The sequence below is a fragment of the Oncorhynchus kisutch genome, linkage group LG7, assembly GCF_002021735.2.
Source record: "Oncorhynchus kisutch isolate 150728-3 linkage group LG7, Okis_V2, whole genome shotgun sequence".
Taxonomy (NCBI): Eukaryota; Metazoa; Chordata; class Actinopteri; order Salmoniformes; family Salmonidae; genus Oncorhynchus; species Oncorhynchus kisutch.
The window spans coordinates 48,347,090-48,369,870 of record NC_034180.2 but is presented as its reverse complement, the minus strand read 5'-3'; the positions used below and the strand labels follow the sequence as shown (position 1 = coordinate 48,369,870).

Sequence of the window (22,781 nt, the reverse complement as noted above, 5' to 3'; positions counted from 1 at the left end):
CGCTTGACAAAGAAACACTGGATTTTCGACAAACACAACAAAACGTTCCACCCATGAGGCCACTAGGATATTTGACTGCAGGAAAAGGGCTCCCCCAGATTTCTTGACACTATTGCAAGTAGTGGCTCCTTGATTTTTAACATGTATGTATACGTAGTTGTACACATTTTAGCCACAACTATTGCCAATCAATAGATTTTTTTTCTCTGAATTACACAGCATCACAATATTTAGATTTGCAGTCTTATAAAGAATCTCTTAGGCAGATAGCCCAATAGTAAACCTCTACCCTGTATGTCACACATGGTAAAAGGTCAAGCGGTACATCATGGCGATGACCTTTATTTCTGCAGCATGACATCACTACTTAGCAGATATAAGGTCTGAAAAAATTTTCAATTCATGGAACTGTGTTAGAACATCCACTCAAATGAGAAAAAGTTTAGTCTACCAACGTTTCCACTGACAACAAACTTCTGTGTGATGTAATTTGTGTAATGTCGGCCTGTTGACGTACTTCCAATTACTTTTATATTGACATTGATTGCTTGGCAAAATTGGTCAACCAAATAACATTTGGAAATACTTAGAAGTCTCTGCCAAGGCAAACTAGTTGAAATCATTTAGGGAATTTCAAGTTGAGGCCTTCATAAACAGGACCAAAGGATGCCTCAAATGTCCTCATCCCTCACCCCGTGCCTCAAATGTCCTCATCCCTCACCCCCAGTCTTCACCCCCAGGGTTCAAATGTCCCCATCCCTCACCCCCAGGGTTCAAATGTCCCCATCCCTCACCCCCAGGGTTCAAATGTCCCCATCCCTCACCCCCGGGTTCAAATGTCCTCATCCCTCACCTCCAGGCTTCAAATGTCCTCATCCCTCACCTCCAGGCTTCAGATGTCCCCATCCCTCACCCCCAGGCTTCAAATGTCCTCATCCCTCACCCCCAGGCTTCAAAATTCCCGGCGGCATCAGCCATCCCCCTTGTGTGACCCTAAAAAAATCCATGCCTTGCGGCCAAAGTTGCCGTTATGCCCTTAGACTAAATATTATAATTCCCTTCTCCCGGCTGCCAATAGTCGTGCTCCGAAGCACCTCTCACACACGTAGCTCTCAGATATCTAAATTCTTATTAGCCAATGCCCGTTACTGGATTGGGTCCTTCTCACATGCATTGCAGCTCCGAAGTAGGCTACAAGTGAAGACAGACACATCGGGGACGCAACGGAGTGTCTCCTTCTTATCGAATTCCGAGGCGCACATTGAAGATGTTAAAATAACTGTCCACCTTTACTTTTCCTCAGCCAAATAGAGGAGTAACAAACAGCAAAATCACCAGCCTATGTCGATCTCAGTAGAGGCTGGTGGGAGGAGCTATAGGAGGTAATGTAGTACATGGAATTTCCATATGTTTGATGGGTTTGATACCGTTCCATATATTCCATTCCAGCCGTTACAATGAGTCCATCCTCCTATAGCTCCTCCCACTAACCTTCTCTGGTCAATCTACTATCCCCCCATACTATAACATTTTGCCTACCTATTGTATTGGTCAGCTTGTCATTCTGTGCCATAAAGAAATTCCAAACAGACTCTGGGACAGTTGTGGGACGATAGATCCCAAATTCATACAACCACTCTCCATAATTTTTTTTTTTTAAGAAATAAGGCTGACGCAAGTGGTTTCATGTGAAAGATGAATATATCATTTTGAAATTTTGAAGAAAATAAGATCTAAAGATGCAACAACTAGCATTGGTTGCTAATATAACTAGGATGGTGTCCATCGCTGCTGGACAATGAAAGAAAGTTCATTTGAAAACCAGTAGAAATATCCTACTGGTTTCAAGGGCATATGAGGAAGTGCTGAGAAAATGATTCCCTCAACATTCCTATGGTCTGAATTTGGCTACTTTAAACAAGGTAAGACATGCCTCTTAAAATGAAATATTAACAAATCCAGGTTTTAACCTATTGTGTTTATGGTTAAATAGTTTCAAAATGTTGACTGCCTCCGCTCAGATTACAGACAATGGCCTTCCTGTCCTTTCCTAGCGAACGAACAGTGATTCCAGTATGCTTTTAGATGTTAATATGAATTATCCTACATTATATTTGTCAACCAAGACTGGCGTTTAGTCTATATACAGTACCAGTCAAAAGATTGGAATTTCTATTTATTCTGGACTATGTTCTACATTGTAGAATAATAGTGAAGACATCAAAACTATGACATAACACATATGGAATCATGTAGTAACCCCAAAAAAGTGTTAAACAAATCAAAATATATTTGAGATTCTTCAAAGTAGCCACCCTTTGCCTTGATGACAACTTGGCATTCTTGAATGAGTAGGTGTGTCCAAACGTTTGACTGGCTACATGTTCTGGGTCCTCCATCATGTCAGCATCGGAGTAGACATGAGAGGCTATAGCCAATATGACAGGCTATCCCCTATACTGCGACATGTAGGCTAGTCTTGTATGTACATTTACATACACTTAGGTTTTTCTTAACAGAATAGCTTGTGTTTTTTGTTTTTCAAATCTATTTAAATTGGCTATTCTGGTTAATGGACTTGGTGCCCTGGCAGATGGCCTTGGTACCCTGGCAGATGGCTTTGGTGCCCTGGCAGATGGCCCTGGTAGATTGGGCACCCCTAGAAGGCCAAATAGCCTTGCCCCTAAAATCAAGACGTTCCAGATTTGCTCATCCCCTACTCCACCAACCCCCACTGACCACTCTCCCCGTTTGATCTGAGCCCCAGAAAAAGGCTACCAAAAAGTACTCATGGAAGCCTCCCCCCCCACTCCTCTTCTCTGAACTCTGTGGTCCATACATGAAGCTCTGTGCACCAGATGCATGAGTTCTGACCGGTTGGCCACGCCTTCCCTCCGGGGTTCAGCCCACTACATCCCCAACAGGAGTCAGCTAAAGTCACAGAGCCTCAGCTCACACTGGCTATTGTTCAGCTGGTTCTGAGGAAAAGCCATCCATCAGCCAGCCATCCATTCAGACAGGGGAATCCGTCTATTCTCCTCCTCTCAGCCTGTGCAACTTCCAGTCCATGCAGCTCCAAATGTTTGTCTGGTTGCTGGTGCTTGCCATGTGGACAGTGGTAGTGGTGATATTCTTGTGGAGCCAGCACATTGAAGACTCAGAGAGAGGGCCTGTAGGGGGAGGTATTGCTCTACTGGAAAGAGAGGTAGAGAGAGCCAGGGAGGGAGGGGGAGGGGGAGGAGGGAAGCGAGGGAAGCGAGGGAGGGAGGATATGACTGAGGAGTAGAGTGCAGTTGAGGTGAGCGACAGGGAGGCAGGCTTAAGCCCAAGCACAGTAATCTAAGCAGCTGCCGCAGAACAAGTCCGTCACCAAAGCACGTCTTTCTGTCTGACTCTCTCTCTCCCTCCCCATCTCTCTCTCTCTGTCACGGTCGCTCACAATGATTGGGGATTTTCAGTCTCCCCGTTTGACATAAGCAAGTTTTATTTCACCTGAGAATACATTTTATGATATGAGCAAAATGAACAGTAAGCTGTTTAGTTTTTGTTTAGTTATTTCTGTTTTTCCATGGAAAGGAGGGTTGGTCCCGATACCTTGTTGTGTTGGACAGACTTAACAAGATTTGTCTGAACACTTCTGTCTGATTGTTGTGTTTAAAATCCACCATGTAGCCAGAACCTTCTTGCTGTTTGTCCTGTAGGCATCAAAGTCATGCCACAAATTATACAAGTCTCACAGAGTTATCAGAGACTGAGTTCTACAGTGAACAAAATAAATGATCAACAGTGTGTTCAAATACAGTTATAGCAAAATGGAATGAATAACAACTAACAAGCATCTTGATTTGTCAGAATAAGACAGACTTTTAAAAACAGATAAACGACAGACCCACAAAGCTAAACACAACTTGGTTGAGACGGAAGGGAATCAGATTATGGGAACATTTGGCATCAAAAGGGAAGTCATCTGTACAATCATTATCAAAGTGCGTTCCAATTGTTGTTTCCAGAAAAAAAAGGTTGTTTATTAATGCGTCACTCCCAATGACGCCAATGGGTCGTGGCTTAGCCTTGATGCTAATTCTCATTTCAAAACCACGTCATGGGAATAATGTTTTTTCTAATATTGAACTGAGTTCCCTGACAACTGTCACTGCAAGCAAGTGGCAACGCAGAACGTTCTAATTCAACAACTACGCACCACATAGTGCCCAAGTATCTCCCAGATGGCATTTTCCGTAACAACTGAACATACTGGGACATTATCCCACTCTGAAATGAAAGGTTATACATGCATTTTATGCCAGAAGTATTGATTTAAAACGGGACAAACATAAATTCCAAATGAGTACAGATATCAACTGATTTCCAGTATACTGTGCATTGTGTCCCTTTTTTCCCCAACATACTTGCCAATGTCAATCAATGCATTATTTGTATGGTTTCAATAAGGGTTTCGTTTTCAGTTCTACATGAGCCATTGCCATTTGAGTTAACCAAAGCTAGTTTTTTAGGACATTACCTCAACGTTACACAAACATATTAGTCAATAAAACAAAATGATTAGATACAGGAAACAAACCCTGTTTTAAATACATACATTAGGCACATTCTACTCATTTGTAAACACAAAGCAAACAGTGGGGGGCATCGCAATAACTCATCTCGTCTCCTTTTCCTACATTTGCACAGATGTGAAGTAACTTGACTGGGGTGAGAGCTAATTTCTGGTGAGATCCATTACGTTATTTTCTACGTTGTATTCTCGGAACCATGCAGATGAAGGAAACGAGACAAGGAACAGACGAAGGAGAGGAGACGAGGAGCAGACAAAGGAGAGGAGGCCAGTTAATAGTATTGGAGATGCACCGAGTAAGTTGATCTGAACCATTGTCCACGACACTAGGTATATGTACACATTTTGGGCCCTGGTGTACAGAACCTAATGCTTATAACGTCGTATCACATTTGGATGGAGCTCACGAAGCGTCATCCACGACACGATGACCTCAAAGATTTGGTCGTTTTTGGATCGGTTGCCTTGGTAACATAAGTGTAGATGACTCTCTGAGAGAGGAGAGAATGAATCAGATCGTGACTCAGACCAGTCAGATTTAGACTCAGACCAGTCAGATCTAGACTCAGACCAATCAGATTTAGACTCAGACCAATCAGATCTAGATTCAGACCAATCAGATCTAGACACAGACCAATCAGATTTAGACTCAAACCAATCAGATTTAGACTCAAACCAATCAGATTTAGACTCAGACCAGTCAGATCTAGACTCAGACCAGTCAGATCTAGACTCAGACCAATCAGATTTAGACTCTGACCAATCAGATCTAGATTCAGACCAATCAGATTTAAAAGATAATCAATGCTTAGTATATTATTAAGCACTACATAGACAGTTATAGAGACATTATTCATTCTCACCTTCACAAATGAGTTTACACCTATAAGCATTTGGCTACATACAAGGCATTACAACACTTTGCATCATAAGGTTGTATGCTGCCTGCTTATAAAACGTTATAGATGTTCATGAGCAGGTATTAGTGCATATGTGTTATGTTGTATTATGCATAACTCATAGGGCATTATAAATGTGCTTATTATGCATTATGAAGAGAGTAGTCAAGGAAATGTTACCAATGTATGCAGTATATACATTTACATTAGTATAAAGTAAAAACAGTTCTTTGTTTTACACAGATACTATTTGATTTTATTGATCCTTTAGTCAATTAAGAACAAATTCCTATTTACAATGCTGGCCGGGCAAGAGGCAAATGGCCTCCTGCGGAGATGGGGGCTGGGTTAAAAAACAAACACAAAAACGACAACAATGAAAGACAAAATGGACAACACAGACAGAAGACACTGGCAACAGGACAAATACAACAGTAAACAAACAGTGGATGTGCGTGTGAAGTAAAACCTCATGCTTCCTTACGTAAGACAACGCAAACTAGTGACAACTACATGTCTCAACAATCTGTTCATGTATTTGTCCTTTGAACTCATCCAGGGACACCGGGTGCTGTAGTTGTAGGTTGGCTTGGAGGCAATTCCAAGACCAGTGGGCTGAGTAATGAAAGAACCTTCTTCCACGCTCTGTTATAACGTTCGGGACTCTTCATTTAAGACAAGATGGAGATCTGTACAGCACGTTGAGATATCAGCTGATGTAAGAAGGGCTATATAAATCAATTTGATTTGATTTGAGCTTGTACAGTTGATCAATTCCCAGCTAGAAGACAGGATGACTAAAATGGCAGTTAGAAATGATAACGTACCAGTGTTTGAGCCTGCGTGTTGCTAGTGATGTCCACTCGACAGCACTGTAGAGATCACAACGGTGAGTTAGACGTCTCTGGTTGGTGACAAAATGAAGGGCTGCGTGATACACAGACAAGATCCTTCAGTGTAGAGCTTGAGGCTTGCGCATAAATAGTACCACCATAGTCTAACAGAAAGGAAAGAACAACGAATCAACTCCTTTCTGGCGGCAGAGAAAAAAAACGATCTTTGTGACGATAATAAAACCTGGCACAAATGCAAACACACGTTCTCCCAGTAGAAGACATTTGACATTTTATTGTTAACTTGGAAACCTGTTAACTGGTTAAGACTGAAAAAGGCACTGTATCTTATATAATCAGTGACATGCATTGAATTGTGAGTGACAAAGAAATCTACATATCTGAGTCTAAACTCAATAACCTTCTCAACACTGATAAGGGTGATATTACAAGTATAATTGTATTGATGTTTGGATGATATAATTGGTAATCTGTTATAAAACATTTGGTGGGTTGAGTTGTTGGTGAGGAGCTGGCAAGGAGAACCCATTCTGTTGTGATTCTCTGTCTAGGTCTTGTCAACCTATGAAAAAACAGTAACCAAGCAACAGGGGGAAAAAACTTGTGCAGTGTCAGACTATTCTGTTTGATTTATATGTGATCTTCCAGGCTCACACTAATTAATATCATAGTCGTGAAGAGGGACACGTTTTGTTCTATAAGTGCACTTGTTCGTATGGAGAAAGGAGTCTGTGAGACCTGTATAATGTATCATTGATAGGACACTTGCACAACGGGATTGGTTTTGGTGGAAATACATTTTGCCAAGGTTTTGCACAAACTCAAAATGAAAGCTCTTGTAGGGACAGAATGGTTTGATTACAGGATATGAGCTTGTCTAGCCAGGGGTGTCTTGTGCTGTGAAAAAAACAGGATCACATTTGGAAAGAATGTGCATGAGTTTGAAGCTGTTGCAGAGACTGTTTTAGCCCAAAGAACTGGATAACACATACATAAACAATGCATTATATTGTCCCTACAGGAGCTCAAACTCTGGTCGCCATGACTGAAGGCAGCAACCATAACCTGTGCGACAAGAAAGTGAAATCTTTGTTACAATATATTATTAATCATTCATAGAGAATTGTATTCACAATACATCTTCTTAGGACATTCTGGTTTGATTACATGATATCTGGTGATTGAACCAGTGTTGTTTTTTTCTCTCTCAATGATACAAAGCAGAAAAAAGCAGATCATGAAGTATGAAGACTGAAACGCTGTGGAATCACCCATGTTGGTCATAACGTCACGACCGCTGAATTATGTTATAAATGCAACATAGTGTAACCACAGCAGTGCAAGTGTTGTTCAAGTGCGGTCAAAATGGCCTATTCTATATGATGGTTCCTCAAGGCAGGAATACACGCACTCTTAGAAAAAAGGGTTCCAAAAAGGTTTCTTTGGCTGTCCCCATAGGAGAACCCTTTTTGGTTCCAGATAGAACCCTTTTTGATTCCAGGTAGAACCCTTTTGGGTTCCATGTTGAATCCTCTCTGGAAAGGGTTTTACATGGAACCCAAAAGGGTTCTACCTGGAACCAAAAGGGTTCTTCAAAGTGTTCTCCTATGGGGACAGCCAAATAACCCTTTTAGGTTCTTGATAGGAACTTTTTTTTCTAAGCGTGGATACTTTTGAGTATTCCTTTTTACACAGAAAGTTTGATCAGACGGAAGTTCTCCTCTCAGTGTTTTATCTAAGTGATCATCTGAATGACTTTTAATGAGAACACGGTCCTCAGAACAGTGAGCCTAATAGGGGTAGTGAAGTCTTTGTGTAACAGTTATTGTTATTATTGTTATTGTTACTTTGATTTGATATTTGAGAATTTAACCCATAAGGCATGGGCTTTACTTTGATATTTGATATTATTGAACACAGATAATTGAACACTTAGGATGCGTCTACACAGGCAGCCCAATTCTGATCTTTTTCCCACTCTCTGGTATTTTGACCAATCACATCAGATATTTTTTTTAGAGCTGATCTCTTGGGTCATAAGAACAATTAGTGGAAAGAAAGATCAAAATTGTGGTACTCGTGTAGATGTACCCATAGATTACTGAACACAAAGATTATTAAACACATATAGCTTGGCCTCACATTTGATTTGATACTGGAGATAATTAAACACGTTTGACCATCAGCTTCATTGTAAAATTGTTAATATGACATGGGAGCAAACAGCATACTTTTAGAATGAAGTTAAATGTTGGATATGCTCTCTCTGATATCAATGAATAGTTTCTGAGAGAGGGAGAGCGTGAGCAAGAGAGTAAAGCACAGAAAATTGATATTCACTTTGATGCCAATAGTTTGGGTTTCTGACTGAAGTTTATAAAAAAAACAGCATGCACAGGTTACTGTACACTGAATGTACAAAACATTATGAGCACCTGGTCTTTCCATGACATAGACTAACAAGGTGAAAACAGGTGAAAGCTATGATCCCTTTTTAATGTCACTTGTTAAATCCATTTCAAATCAGTGTAGACAAACGGGAGGAGACAGGTTAAAGAAGGATTTTGAAGATTTGAGACAATTGAGATATGGCTTGTGTACGTGGGCCATTCAGAGTGTGAATGGAAAAGACAAAAGATTGACGTGCTTTTGAACAGGGTATGGTAGTACGTGCCAGGCGCACCGGTTTGTGTCAAGAGCTGCAAGGCTGCTTGGTTTTTAACGCTCAACAGTTTCCCGTGTGTTTCCCGTGTCCACCACCCAAAGGACAACCAACTTACTTGACAACTGTGGAATGCATTCGAGTCAACATGGGCCAGCATCCCTGTGGAACGCTTTCGACACCTTCTAGAGTCCATGCCCCGTCGAATTGAAGCTGTTCTGAGGGGAAAACAACTCAATATTAGGAAGGTGTTCTTAATGTTTTTATCAAAGGAATGTGTGGTTTACCCAGTAACCGCGTTTTCCACAGTCTATTGCGCACAAGGGGGGAAGCCTGTTGCCAGAGGCTATAGGCTATCTACTCAGTAATGACCTTACCATAATTTTAAATGTGACTTTAGTTAAAAGTTATTCCATGCAGATAAAGCATGCTAAATTAAGTAGAATCTAAAAGGTCCAGTAAGACATGGCACGCAGCCCTTGACAAGTGTTGGTGGTTTTCATCCTAAATGAATTCACCTTCAACAATGAGCAAAATGTTTTAAATTGTTATTTTCCAGAGTATAGAATAAGACATTTTATTATAAAAGGATCTCCATAAAAAGTTTACCATATTTACAAAACCAAAAATACAAGTAAAAAGATATTGCACACAATCATTATCATCAGCATTAAAACATCAGTATCGGTTTTCTGGTGAGGTACCTTTTAAAAACCGAACTTCACAAAAATACTGGCAATAAATTGGTCATGGCAAACCCTACTTTACTCACACTTTCCACACAAACATTCGCATAAAGAGAACATGACAAATATGGGAACACAGAACAAATAAACCCTTGCAGGCGATCGTCTATAGACGTAATATGTTGACGGTCAAAATAATAACTAGAACTAAAACAGGCAATTCTGCAACCTTTGGGATAGGCCTACACATACATCACTAGTAAACAACACAAGTGAAAATGCTTGTGTGTCCATGTGACACGTTATTGGAGCCGCAACTCTTGAAAAGTTGCAGTGTATGAAATGTGTAGAGACAGAACTTATTTAATGGTGACGCCTAAAATGTTATAAAACTCTAGACATGAATAACGACATTTCTTGAATTTCCAACACTTTGTCTGTATTGATCTAGCCAGTCTCTCAGCTCAGAGATGCGGTATCCCTCCGGCCCTCTACCTCCTTGGTAGACAATCTTTCCGTCTTGAAGTATGTAAAGTCTATCGAAATATGCTCCATATGCGGCGTTGGACGAGTTATCCATGCTGTCTGCGACAACAAGGCACCCAGGGACCTCACGGTTCATTATTTGAGCGGCACTGAGTCTGTCCTCGAGACAGCGGTGTTTGGGAATTTGGTAGGGAGCGTCAGAGCTCATCCATCCGTCCGACGGGTGCGCTTCCTCTATGTACACAACGACAGAGTCTGAGATATCAGAGTATTGCTGCACAACACGCTGGAACGCCTTCAAGCGTGTCATGAACGGTGGTCAGGTGCAGCTGCCAAAGTTTAGAATGAGCGGTCTCTTCTCTTTGGCATAGTCAAGAATCCGGTTGCATCTCTGGTCGCGGAGCTGCACAACTTCAGTGTTGGGCGCTACATATCCAAGGTGCGCCGATTTTAAGAAGTCCAGTTTATGGCCATGCCAAACGGCTTTGATTGACTCCCAGCTGAACATTCGATTAGACTCGGAAATACATACTGGGGGGTCGACAATATTTCCTTCTTGTTCCTTCATTTTGGGGAAGACCCTCTTTCTTACGCAATGAAAATCGAGAAACCACAGCATTATCGCTGCCAAGAAGAAGCGAGGCAGTAAAATAAGACAGACAATTGCATTTTTCATAGCCTTGACTGTATTCATGCCGACTAATAATCGCAGACCGGCTAATATCTTTAGGCTATAGCTTCTAAAACTTCAGACAGACCGCGTTACTCTTGCGCTACGATCCTTTGCTAAAGTTGCGCTCTACTTGTAACTTCCCTTTTTATAGCACAGGCAGTGGATTTGAATGAAAAACACCCCGCCTCCAAACCGTGGCCGACTCCTCACATGGCGGGGATTACCTTCTATTAATTTAGGCTACTGATGATAGGAGAGGCAGAGAGCGAGATGTGTGTGTGTGTGTGTGTGTGTGAGGAAGAAAACGAAATGGCTGTGTGCGACAGAGATTGAATTCTGCCTCCTCCTCATAAGTAGCCTATATGCCTGTCTTTCTCATCCAATACACCTAACCGTGTATTGCACATGCAAGGATTGACCAAAACGTCATCTGTTTTTCCATAACATCACAAGCCAATTTCTTCCGATACCCAGCGTCAGGTGTATGTTGCCTGGTGGAGCTTTCAGTTTTGCACAATATGAAACCACCCCACGACGCTGGTGTTTGACTGTATTGCTTTAACTGAGTCTGCTTATACATTTCATTATCAATCATTGGATAAGAGAGGGGTCAAATGCTCTAGTATACTTCATTCAAATAAACGGCACGTGACAATATTTATTGAACAAGGGAACTTTATTTGAAACGTTCCATAACACATAGCCAAAACACCTCTTCAGGTTTCAAGATGTCTATTATGTATAATTGGGTAAGATTTCGTTTAAAAGTGTTGTAGCGCACAATAACGGAATAAACTATGAAACAAAAACGGTGACACAAGCTTGTCTGAAAATCCTAATAGAACAACGATTCACAATTTTGATTTAGTAGCCTACATTGTAATTGCTAAACATTGTGTAACTATTCGTTTAGAGTTCACATCGACCCGTGTTAAAGATTATTAATGAATGGGGAGGAAAAGGCCACGGATTATTTTTTGTTTCAATTAATTATGACAAACGATAATAACGATAATAACGATATGAATTAGAAAATGATATCCACCACATTGCAGTTAACCATCAAACTCCTGTAGGTGCGTAATTACGCACAAGGCACTCATCGACACTCTCCCACTAAATTACAATAGGCATACAAATAATATGCATAATCAATCTGCAAATGTTAGTGCAAACAGCTAGGCTATAAACGCAACATGTAAAGTGTTGGTCACATGTTTTGTGAGCTGAAATGAAAGATCCCAGACATTTTCCATACACACAAGAAGCTTATTTCTTTAAAATGTTGTGCACAAATTTGTTTGCATTCCTATTAGTGAGCATTTCTCCTTTGCCAAGATAATCCACCCACCTGACAGGTGTGGCATATCAAGAAGCTGATTAAGCAGCATGATCATTACACAGGTACACCTTGTGTTTGGGGACAATAAAAGGTCTCTGTGCCAGCGTATTTATCCCTGTGTTTCCAGTCTCTCTGTGCCAGTGTATTTATCCCTGTGTTTCCAGTCTCTCTGTGCCAGTGTATTTATCCTTGTGTTTCCTGTCTCTCTGTGCCAGTGTATTTATCCCTGTGTTTCCTGTCTCTCTGTGCCAGTGTATTTATCCCTGTGTTTCCCGTCTCTCTGTACCAGTGTATTTATCCCTGTGTTTCCTGTTTCTCTGTACCAGTTTATTTATCTCTGTGTTTCCTGTCTCTCTGCATTTGGGTCTCGCCTTGTGCTTTGATATCAGGAAATAATTTAGGTCCCAACCCCTGCTGAGAAGGTTGCTCTGTTTTGGGTTAGTTCCAACCATTAGCGATTTTAGAATGTAAATCTTGGTTGGGCAAAAGAAAAAGAAAAAGTGGGATGCATGCCAGCAAAACCTCTACAAAACAAAACAGTAAACCGTACATTAATTCCACTGTAATGGTGACAAACGGTGCCCACAAACTGTTAGGGCCTACATAAAGCTGTCCCAACAGCAGTCCAAACATCTTACCACTGCTACACCTGGCTATCAGCGGAGCCTTATCTCGCAGCAAAACAGTTCATTCAGCCTCATTTACTGCCTTTAAAAAACATGGCTGACTTGCTTAAACAAATGTGGTTTCTAATGACAATTGAGATGTACAAATTATGGCATAAGGGGACGACAAGCAGATAAGAGGCAATCCGTAATTTTGATTGAGACATTAATTAGCGAGCTCGGACGAACATACAGTAGTCAATAACTATTTGTTTAGCACTTTTGAAATGTACAGCGACAGAATTCAGAACATGGGCCGTTCTTACAGTGTTCTCCCTGTACACCAAGTCAGAAATGTAGGATAAATAAAAAGGGCATATAAGCAGACAATGAAAGCTCTTACAATATTTGATGATTACACTTCTCTAAAACAGGATATAGGCTACACGTACACCACCAAGTCAGAACAGTAGGTGAAATTAAGAAGGCTAAATAGACCAAATTATTAGGGTGAGGCACATGGGCTACTAACATCTTACTACACAACATACACCTAGTATTACTTTCTTAGCTACAGTATACATATCTCTCTGGCATATTTAAACATGTATGCAGCAGCATTCAATACATTTTGACTTACATTATTGTGCAGTGCTCACTTGAACAGGAAGGTGGCGCGGCGTTCCTTTGAGGACAAATTTGTTATCCAAGTCTGGCATTCTCTGTATTTATGGTGCTTTCAAAACAGCTGGGAACTCAGAAAAAACAAGGTTGAATCCCGATGACGTCATTGATCTTCAGGTCTGAGCTCTAGAAAGAGGCCAGATTTACAAATCCGAGTTGGATGACTGTTCAAAACATATTTTCCCAGTCGGAGCTTGTTTATTCCCGACTTCCCAGTTGTCTTGAACTCACTGAAGTCAAGTTCTCTCAGTTCTGAGTTAACAGTTGTTTTGAGCATGGCATATTATGCTTCATTGACAGCATGGCCAATGTTGAATGTTTATAATTTTAAACTTGTAAAAGAGCCCTTTAATCCCAGATTTGGGACAACACAGCCACCCCACTGAATAGCAGGCTAGTGATTGCTTTGCAATGCTTGCAGCACTGTCACTGATTCCTTCCAAACCAGTCATTGTTGAATTTGCAAATTACAATTTGTTGTGTTATGTTTATGTCCAATGGCCGATGAGTACCGATACGTTTTTTCTATAATTTCTCTTCATATGACAAGAATTAAAAAGGATTTTCCAGTAGATTGTCAACTTGATTCATGACGACTGCTAACTAAGATTTTGAAAGTATGATGTTGACATGATCAGTCCAATCAGAGCTACTGTACATATAACGTGATTTGACACCATTTTATCTGTGGCCAATGACCATGAGCTTTCTTGGATGGGCACTTCTAATGTAACTCTATGGCAGCATCCAAGGAGGCAGAATTTTTTTTGCTTTTCCACAAGCTTCCCACAATAAGTTGGGTGAATTTTGGCCCATTCTTCCTGACAGAGCTGGTGAAACGGAGTCAGGTTTGTAGGCCTCCTTGCTCGCACACGCTTTTTCAGTTCTGCCCACACAATTTCTATAGGATTGAGGTCAGGGCTTTGTGATGGCCGCTCCAATACCTTGACTTTGTTGTCCTTAAGCCATTTTTCCACAACTTTGGAAGTATGCTTTGGGTCATTATCCATTTTGAAGACCCATTTGCGACCAAGCTATAACTTCCTGACAGATGTCTTGAGATATTGCTTCAATATATCCACATCATTTTCCTACCTCATGATGCCATCTATTTTGTGAAGTGCACCAGTCCCTCTTGCAGCAAAGCACCCACACAACATGATGCTGCCACCCCCGTGCTTCACGGTTGGGATGGTGTTCTTCGGCTTGCAAGCATTGTCCTTTTTCCGCCAAACATAACAATGGTCATTATGGCCAAACAGTTCTTTTTTTGTTTCATCAGACCAGAGGACATTTTCCCAAAAAGCACGAGCTTTGTTCCCATGTGCAGTTGCAAACCGTAGTCTGGCTTTTTTATGGCGGTTTTGGAGTGGTATGAAGGCTACATGGTCCCATGGTGTTTATACTTGTATATTTTTTGTACAGATGAACATGGTATCTTCAGGCATTTGGAAATTGCTCCCAAGGATGAACTAGACTTGTGGAGGTCTACAATGGGAGGTCTTGCCTGATTTCTTTTGATTTTCCCATGATATCAAGCAAAGAGGCACTGAGTTTGAAGGTAGGCCTTGAAATACATCCACGGGTACACCTCCAATTGACTCAAATGATGTCAATTACCCTATCATAAGCTTCTAAAGCCAGGACATCATTTTCTGGAATTTTCCAAGCTGTTTATAGGCACAGTCAACTTAGTGTATGTAAACTTCTGACCCACTGGAATTCATCTGAATTAATCTGTCTGTAAACAGTTGTTGGAAAAATGACTTGTGTCATGCACAAAGTAGACGTCCTTGCAACCAACTTGCAATAACTACAGTTTGTTAACAAGACATTTGTGGAGTGGTTGAAAAACGAGTTAATGACTCCAACCCAAGTGTACGTAAACTTCCGACTTCAACTGTGTATATATTTTTTACATTGTTTGCAAACTGATGTGACACGTAATAATGCCAAAATAACATTCAAAACAGACAAGCTCCCCCAATATATATATTTTTTATTTACATTTCTTGCCAAAACATGTGAGGCTCGTAATGACGGGGCACCACAACATTCTTTCAATACAATGGGATCTTGAATTCTCACGTATTTAAATACCACACAAATCCCCCCCCAAAATATGTAAACCTATAGGGCTAAGATTTGCAGGAAAGTGAGAGGTATTTATTCACTCTTAGCGCATATAGTTAGGATTCACACCCAATAAGGCCCTATGTTGTCCTTTTTCCTTTAGCACATTGAGCAAACTGTCAAAATTAGGCTATCAGTTAATATATCTCATAACCCACTGGTTGAATCAATGTTGTTTCCACATCATTTCAACAAAATCACCTTCAACCAATGTGGAATAGACTTTGAATTGGCGTCTGTGCCCAGTGGGAACTCCCAGGTGCCGGCTATCAGTAATTGTGTGTAGGCTATGTTTTTGAAGTAAACAAAAATGAATCAAATGAAATTACACTTCTAATAATTGACATAATCGCATCATCTCCATCCCGTGGTAGACCTATTCAGTGGAGTAGTTTAGTGTGTAACGGTGCGGCGATCCACACACAGCAGGCTCTGTCTTTGATAGCAGTTATACAAACTGTGACTATATGTGTCACATGAAACTTAACTTCGTTCTTCTCTCAAGCTATTTGAACAGAAAATGGCCCTTCGCAGCAAAATGTTGTTCTGACCTTTCAGAGTTCAATATCTGATCTATCTTATCTTGATCATTGGAAAGGAGCTACGCAGTGTTTATGGACCGTTTATCTTTTAGATAACTGTGACCTGTGCAATGATCATTATCATTCCATATTGATAACGTATTGATAACTGACCTTTGATGTCAGTTATTTTCAGCCTTCTCCCTTCGTAAACAACCACACGCTCTCGAGGGCAGCGAACCACTCAAGGAAAGCCTTTCAAAGTGTGTGGTGACTCTTCAACCCAAATCACATGACACTGGGAGTTTTGCGAGCATGTGACTCGTTGCCATGAACCCTTAACATTTGAGAAATTGTCACCTATCTTTGTGTCTTGTTTAGTACTTTAAAGTAATTTTTTTTAAAGTAATTTTTATTTAATTGAACTTTTATCTAACTAAGCAAGTCAGTTAAGAACAAATTCTTATTTACAATGACAGCCTACTAAAAGGCCTCCTGCGGGGACAGGGATTAAAAATATAGGACAAAACACACAAGAGACAACACTACATAAAGAGAGACCTAAGACAACATAGCATGGCAGAAATACATGCCAACACAGCATGGTAGCAACACAACATGACAACATGATAGCAACGCATGGCAGCAACACAACATGACAACATGATAGCAACACATGGCAGCAACACAACATGACAACATGATAGCAACACATGGCAGCAACACAACAACATGATAGCAACACATGGCAGCAACACAACATGACAACATGATAGCAACACATGGCAGCAACACAACATGACAACATGATAGCAACACATGGCAGCAACACAACATGGCAACATGATAGCAACACATGGCAGCAACACAACATGGCAACATGATAGCAACACATGGCAGCAACACAACATGACAACATGATAGCAACACATGGCAGCAACACAACATGACAACATGATAGCAACACATGGCAGCAACACAACATGACAACATGATAGCAACACATGGCAGCAACACAACATGGCAGCAACACAACATGGCAGCAACACAACATGGCAACATGATAGCAACACATGGCAGCAACACAACATGGCAACATGATAGCAACACAACATGACAACATGATAGCAACACATGGCAGCAACACAACATGACAACATGATAGCAACACATGGCAGCAACACAACATGGCAGCAACACAACATGGCAGCAACACAACATGGCAACATGATAGCAACACATGGCAGCAACACAACATGGCAGCAACACAACATGGCAGCAACACAACATGGCAGCAACACAACATGGCAGCAGCACAACATGGCAGCAGCACAGAGCTTTTCTCATTTTTATCCTCCAGTCAACAGTTATACATTATGCTTCCTTCCCCCTCTATCCAAGATGGGTATTTGATAGTCAGCCAATATCTAAATCAATTGACATATAATGTTGCTCCACATTTGGCTGAATGCTGTGAAACAAAACAGAAATACAGTTCTCTGTATTGATGTTTTGACCTATTCCATGTAGCACTTTTCACCCAGTCTAAGCAGTTTACATGATCTCATCCTCTTGCAATGTGGAACACCCACCTGGAAATGTATATCTACTGGGATAGCGCACCCCCTGCAGACCCCCTTTCAGCCTCATGGCAAAATATGTCAAATAGCAGGATATTAGCTCAGAGATTATTATTTTTTAAATCAGGAGAATCCTTGTCCTGCAGGGAAACTTTATTTCTATAGTAATAAAATGTATTTTTAAAAAGGATTTTGTTGCATTATTTGAACAAAAATTTTACATTTAGGGGAATTTTACAAGGGAAAATATATTTTCTGGAATTTCTAAATACTTTCATTATTATTAATTTGCATGTCAGCTCTATGCCTGGAAATGCCCTTGTCAGGAGCAAAGAATCACAACTTCAAACTCTCCAAAAATGTGTATAAAACTCTAAAATGGTCAATGATGGATATTACCTGAAAAATATTCTATCCCTCTGATTTTAAAGAATATTTCTCTCAAAACTTTCATTCCTTGTCTCGGTGGCATGAAGGATCGGGGACAGACGCAGGAATGCGTTATAGTTTTTTTTATTAAGCCCAAATTACAGTGTGACGTGTAAGACGAAGGCCAAACAAACACGTAACAAAACACAGGGTAGTAACCCCAAAACAAAAGAGCGAGGAGTACCTCGAATAAATAACACACGAGCACAATGATTAACACATGGGACGAGACCCGTAATCATCTGCGCAACCCACAATGGCAAGGTAAAGCCAAAACACACAGCACAGGTACTCACACGCTGTCACAATCATCTGAATGAATGGACCAAGGCGCAGCGTACTTAGAGTTCCACATGTTTAATACGAAACTCACCAAAAACAATCCCGAAGCCAACAAAACGTGATGTTGTGTGCTGCTCACACACATGTTGTGTGCTGCTCACAAACAAAATCCCACAAACAACAGGTGGGAAAAGGTTGCCTAAATAGGATCCCCAATCAGAGACAACGATAGACAGCTGCCTCTGATTGGGAACCATACCAGGCCAACAAAGAAATAGAGAACATAGATTGCCCACCCTAGTCACACCCTGACCTAACCAAATAGAGAATTAAAAGGATCTCTAAGGTCAGGGCGTGACACACGCACAAACGGACATAGTAACAATAATCGACAAGACCATGGTGAACAAAGGGCACAAAAATAATAATTGGGAATAGGGGCCAAGTGTGTGTAATGAAAGTTCTGGAGCGATCCCTGACATTCCTAAAATATGTATAATAAGATAGTGGTCTGATAGTCCAGGATTATGAGGAAAAACGTTAAGATCCACAATATTTATTCCATGGGACAAAACTAGGTCCAGCTTATGATTGTGGCAGTGAGTAGGTCTGGTCACATTTGGGACAAAACCCACTGAGTCGATGATGGCTCTGAAAGCCTTTTGGACTGGGTCTGTGGAATTTTCCATGTGAATATTAAAGTCACCAAAAATGTGAATATTACCTGCCATGACTACAAGATTCGATAGGACTTCAGGGAACTCAGTGAGGAACGCTGTATATGGCCCAGGAGGCCTGTAAACAGTAGCTATAAAAAGTGATTGAATTGGCTGCATATATTTCATGACTAGAAGCTCAAAAGACAAAAACACAGAAATTGAAATTTGCTATCGTAAATGTTAGCAACAACTCCTTCTTTGCGGGATGTGTGGGGGATATGGTCACTAGTGTAACCAGGAGGAGAGGCCTTATTTAACACAGTAAATTCCTCAGGCTTAAGCCATGTTTCAGTCAGGCCAATCACATTAAGATTATGATCAGTGATTAGTTCATTGCTTGTAACTGCTTTGGAAGTGAGGCATCTAACATTATGTAGCCCTATTTTGAGATGTGAGATATCACAATCTCTTTCAATAATGGCAGGAATGGAGGAGGTCTTTAATCTAGTGAGAATGTTAAAGCGAGCACCGCCATGTTTAGTTATGACCAACCTAGATCGAGACACAGACACGGTCTCAATGGGGATAGCTGAGCTGACTACACTGACTATGCTAGTGGCAGACTTCACTAAGCTGTCTGACAGCCTGCTGCCTGGCCTGCACCCTATCTCATTGTGGAGCTAGAGGAGTTAGAGCCCTGTCTATGTTCATAGATAAGATGAAAGCACCCCTCCAGCTAGGATGGAGTCTGTCACTCCTCAGCAGGGCAGGCTTGGTCCTGTTTGTGGATGAGTCCCAGAAAGAGGGCCAATTATCTACAAATTATATCTTTTGGGAGGGGCAGAAAACAGTTTGCAACCAGCGATTGAGTTGTGAGAGACTGCTGTAGAGCTCATCATTCCCCCTAACTGGGAGGGGGACAGAGACAACTACTCGATGCGACACGTCTTCCTAGCTAATTTACACGCTGAAGCTATGTTGTGCTTGGTGACCTCTCACTGTTTCATCCGATCATCATTGGTGCTGACGTGGATAACAATATCCCTATACTCTCTACACTCGCCAGTTTTAGCCTTAGCCAGCACTCTCTTCAGACTAGCCTTTATGTCGATACCCCCTGGCAAACAGTGTATGATTGGGGATGTTATTCGAAAACATAATGTTAACTTTCACTGCTATGCGGATGACACACAGCTGTACATTTCAATGAAACATGGTAAAGCCCCAAAATTGCCCTTGCTAGAAGCATGTGTTTCAGACATAAGGAAGTGGATGGCTGCAAACTTTCTACTTTTAAACTCGGACAAAACAGAGATGCTTGTCTTTACTGAAGACTCATCTCTTCAGTGGGTCATATGATTGAGTGTAGTCTGGCCCAGGAGTGGGAAGGTGAACGGAAAGGCTCTGGAGCAACGAACCGCCCTTGCTGTCTCTGCCTGGCCGGTTCCCCTCTTTCCACTGGGATTCTCTGCCTCTAACCCTATTACAGGGGCTGAGTCACTGGCTTACTGGGGCTCTCTCATGCCGTCCCTGGAAGGGGTGCGTCACCTGAGTGGGTTGATTCACTGATGTGGTCATCCTGTCTGGGTTGGCGCCCCCCCTTGGGTTGTGCCATGGCGGAGATCTTTGTGGGCTATACTCGGCCCTGTCTCAGGATGGTAAGTTGGTGGTTGAAGATATCCCTCTAGTGGTGTGGGGGCTGTGCTTTGGCAAAGTGGGTGGGGTTATATCCTTCCTGTTTGGCCCTGTCCGGGGGTGTCCTCGGATGGGTCCACAGTGTCTCCTGACCCCTCCTGTCTCAGCCTCCAGTATTTATGCTGCAGTAGTTTATGTGTCGGGGGGCTAGGGTCAGTTTGTTATATCTGGAGTACTTCTCCTGTCCTATTCGGTGTCCTGTGTGAACAGTTTCAACTGTTCTGCCTTCTTTTTATTCGAACATGCTGGTCATTTATGAACATTTGAACATCTTGGCCATGTTCTGTTATAATCTCCACCCGGCACAGCCAGAAGAGGACTGGCCACCCCACATATGCTCTCTCTAATTCTCTCTTTTTTCTCTCTCTCGGAGGACCTGAGCCCTAGGACCATGCCCCAGGACTACCTGACATGATGACTCCTTGCTGTCCCCAGTCCATCTGACCGTGCTGCTGCTCCAGTTTCAACTGTTCTGCCTTATTATTATACGACCATGCTGGTAATTTATGAACATTTGAACATCTTGGCCATGTTATGTTATAATCTCCACCCGGCACAGCCAGAAGAGGACTGGCCACCCCACATAGCCTGGTTCCTCTCTAGGTTTCTTCCTAGGTTTTGGCCTTTCTAGGGAGTTTTTCCTAGCCACCGTGCTTCTACACCTGCATTGCTTGCTGTTTGGGGTATTAGGCTGGGTTTCTGTACAGCACTTTGAGATATCAGCTGATGTACGAAGGGCTATATAAATACATTTGATTTGATTTGATTTATGATTGCTGGATGATTCTTTTGAAGTCTAATACTGGGCACAATGGAGTTGCCAATGACTAGGGTTTTCAATTTGTCAGAGCCAATGGTGGGAGGCTTCGGCGGCTCAGACCCGGTAACGGGTGGAGGAGAGACCAGAGAAGGCTCGGCCTCTGACTCTGACTAGTTGCTTAATGGGGAGAAGCGGTTGAAAGTTTCTGTCGGCTGAATGAGCGACACCAGTTGAGCATATCCTTCCATGCCTTGAGAATATTGTCTGGCTGCGGGGACTGTACGCAGATGCTGTTTCATCCTTTCCTACACTTAAATTACCCTTGCCCACGGATTGCATCTGAAGCTGAGCTTGCAGCACGGCTATCCTCAGCATAAGGCGATAGTTTTCCTGCATATTATGAGTACAGCGACTGCAATTAGATGGCATAGTGTTAATGTTACTACTTAGCTTAGGATAGTGGAGGTCCTGTTGAACCATGTTCAGATAAAGTGTCCCGGGTGAAAAAGTTGAATGAATGAAGTTGAGCAAGGAAAAAAACTTAAATGTGTAAAATGAAGATTTTTATTAAACGATTATTAAAAATGTAAAAGTAAAAACTGTAAATTTGGCAGGTAGCCAAGTAGAAACAAAGTAGCAACAAACAGCACAGCAGCACTGAGACTATTTGCTTAGAATGATTTGTAGTGTTTCCCTGTAGTTTGAATAGATGGACCTGTGGGCTAGAAGAATAGAAATTGTTCTTAATTGTTCTTAATATGAGAAGAAACTATTGTGTAGGATATGTATTGTGTTAGGATGTACACTATACAGTGGCTTGTGAAAGTATTCACACCCTTGGCATATTTTCTATTTTGTTGCCTTACAACCTGGGATTAAAATTGATTTGGGGGGGGGGGGGGTTGTATCATTTGATTTACACAACATGCCTATCACTTTGAAGATGCAAAATCTTTTTTCTAGTGAAACAAACAAGAAATAAGAAAAAAAATAGAAAACTGAGTGTGCCTAACTATTCACCCCCCAAAGTCAATACATTGGACCTTTTGCAGCAATTACAGCTGCAAGTCTCTTGGGGTATGTCTCTTTAAGCTTGGCACGTCTAGACACTGGGATTTTTGCCCATTCTTCAAGGCAAAGCTGCTCCAGCTCCTTCAAGTCGGATGGGATCCGCTGGTGTACAGCAATTTTTAAGTCATATCACAGATTCTCAGTTGGATTGAGGTCTGGGTTTTGACTAGGCCATTCCAAGACA

At 41.5% G+C, this 22,781-nt stretch overlaps 1 protein-coding gene across 1 annotated transcript; it reads right to left on the bottom strand.

Annotated features, from left to right (window-relative positions):
- Positions 1–8,953: 8,953 nt before the first annotated feature.
- Positions 8,954–10,962, bottom strand: dio3a (iodothyronine deiodinase 3a). The gene has a single exon (XM_020487211.2). The coding sequence runs from the start codon at positions 10,855–10,857 to the stop codon at positions 10,072–10,074; it is 786 nt and encodes a 261-aa protein (XP_020342800.1). The 5' UTR covers positions 10,858–10,962; the 3' UTR covers positions 8,954–10,071.
- Between the last annotated feature and the right edge of the window lie 11,819 nt (positions 10,963–22,781).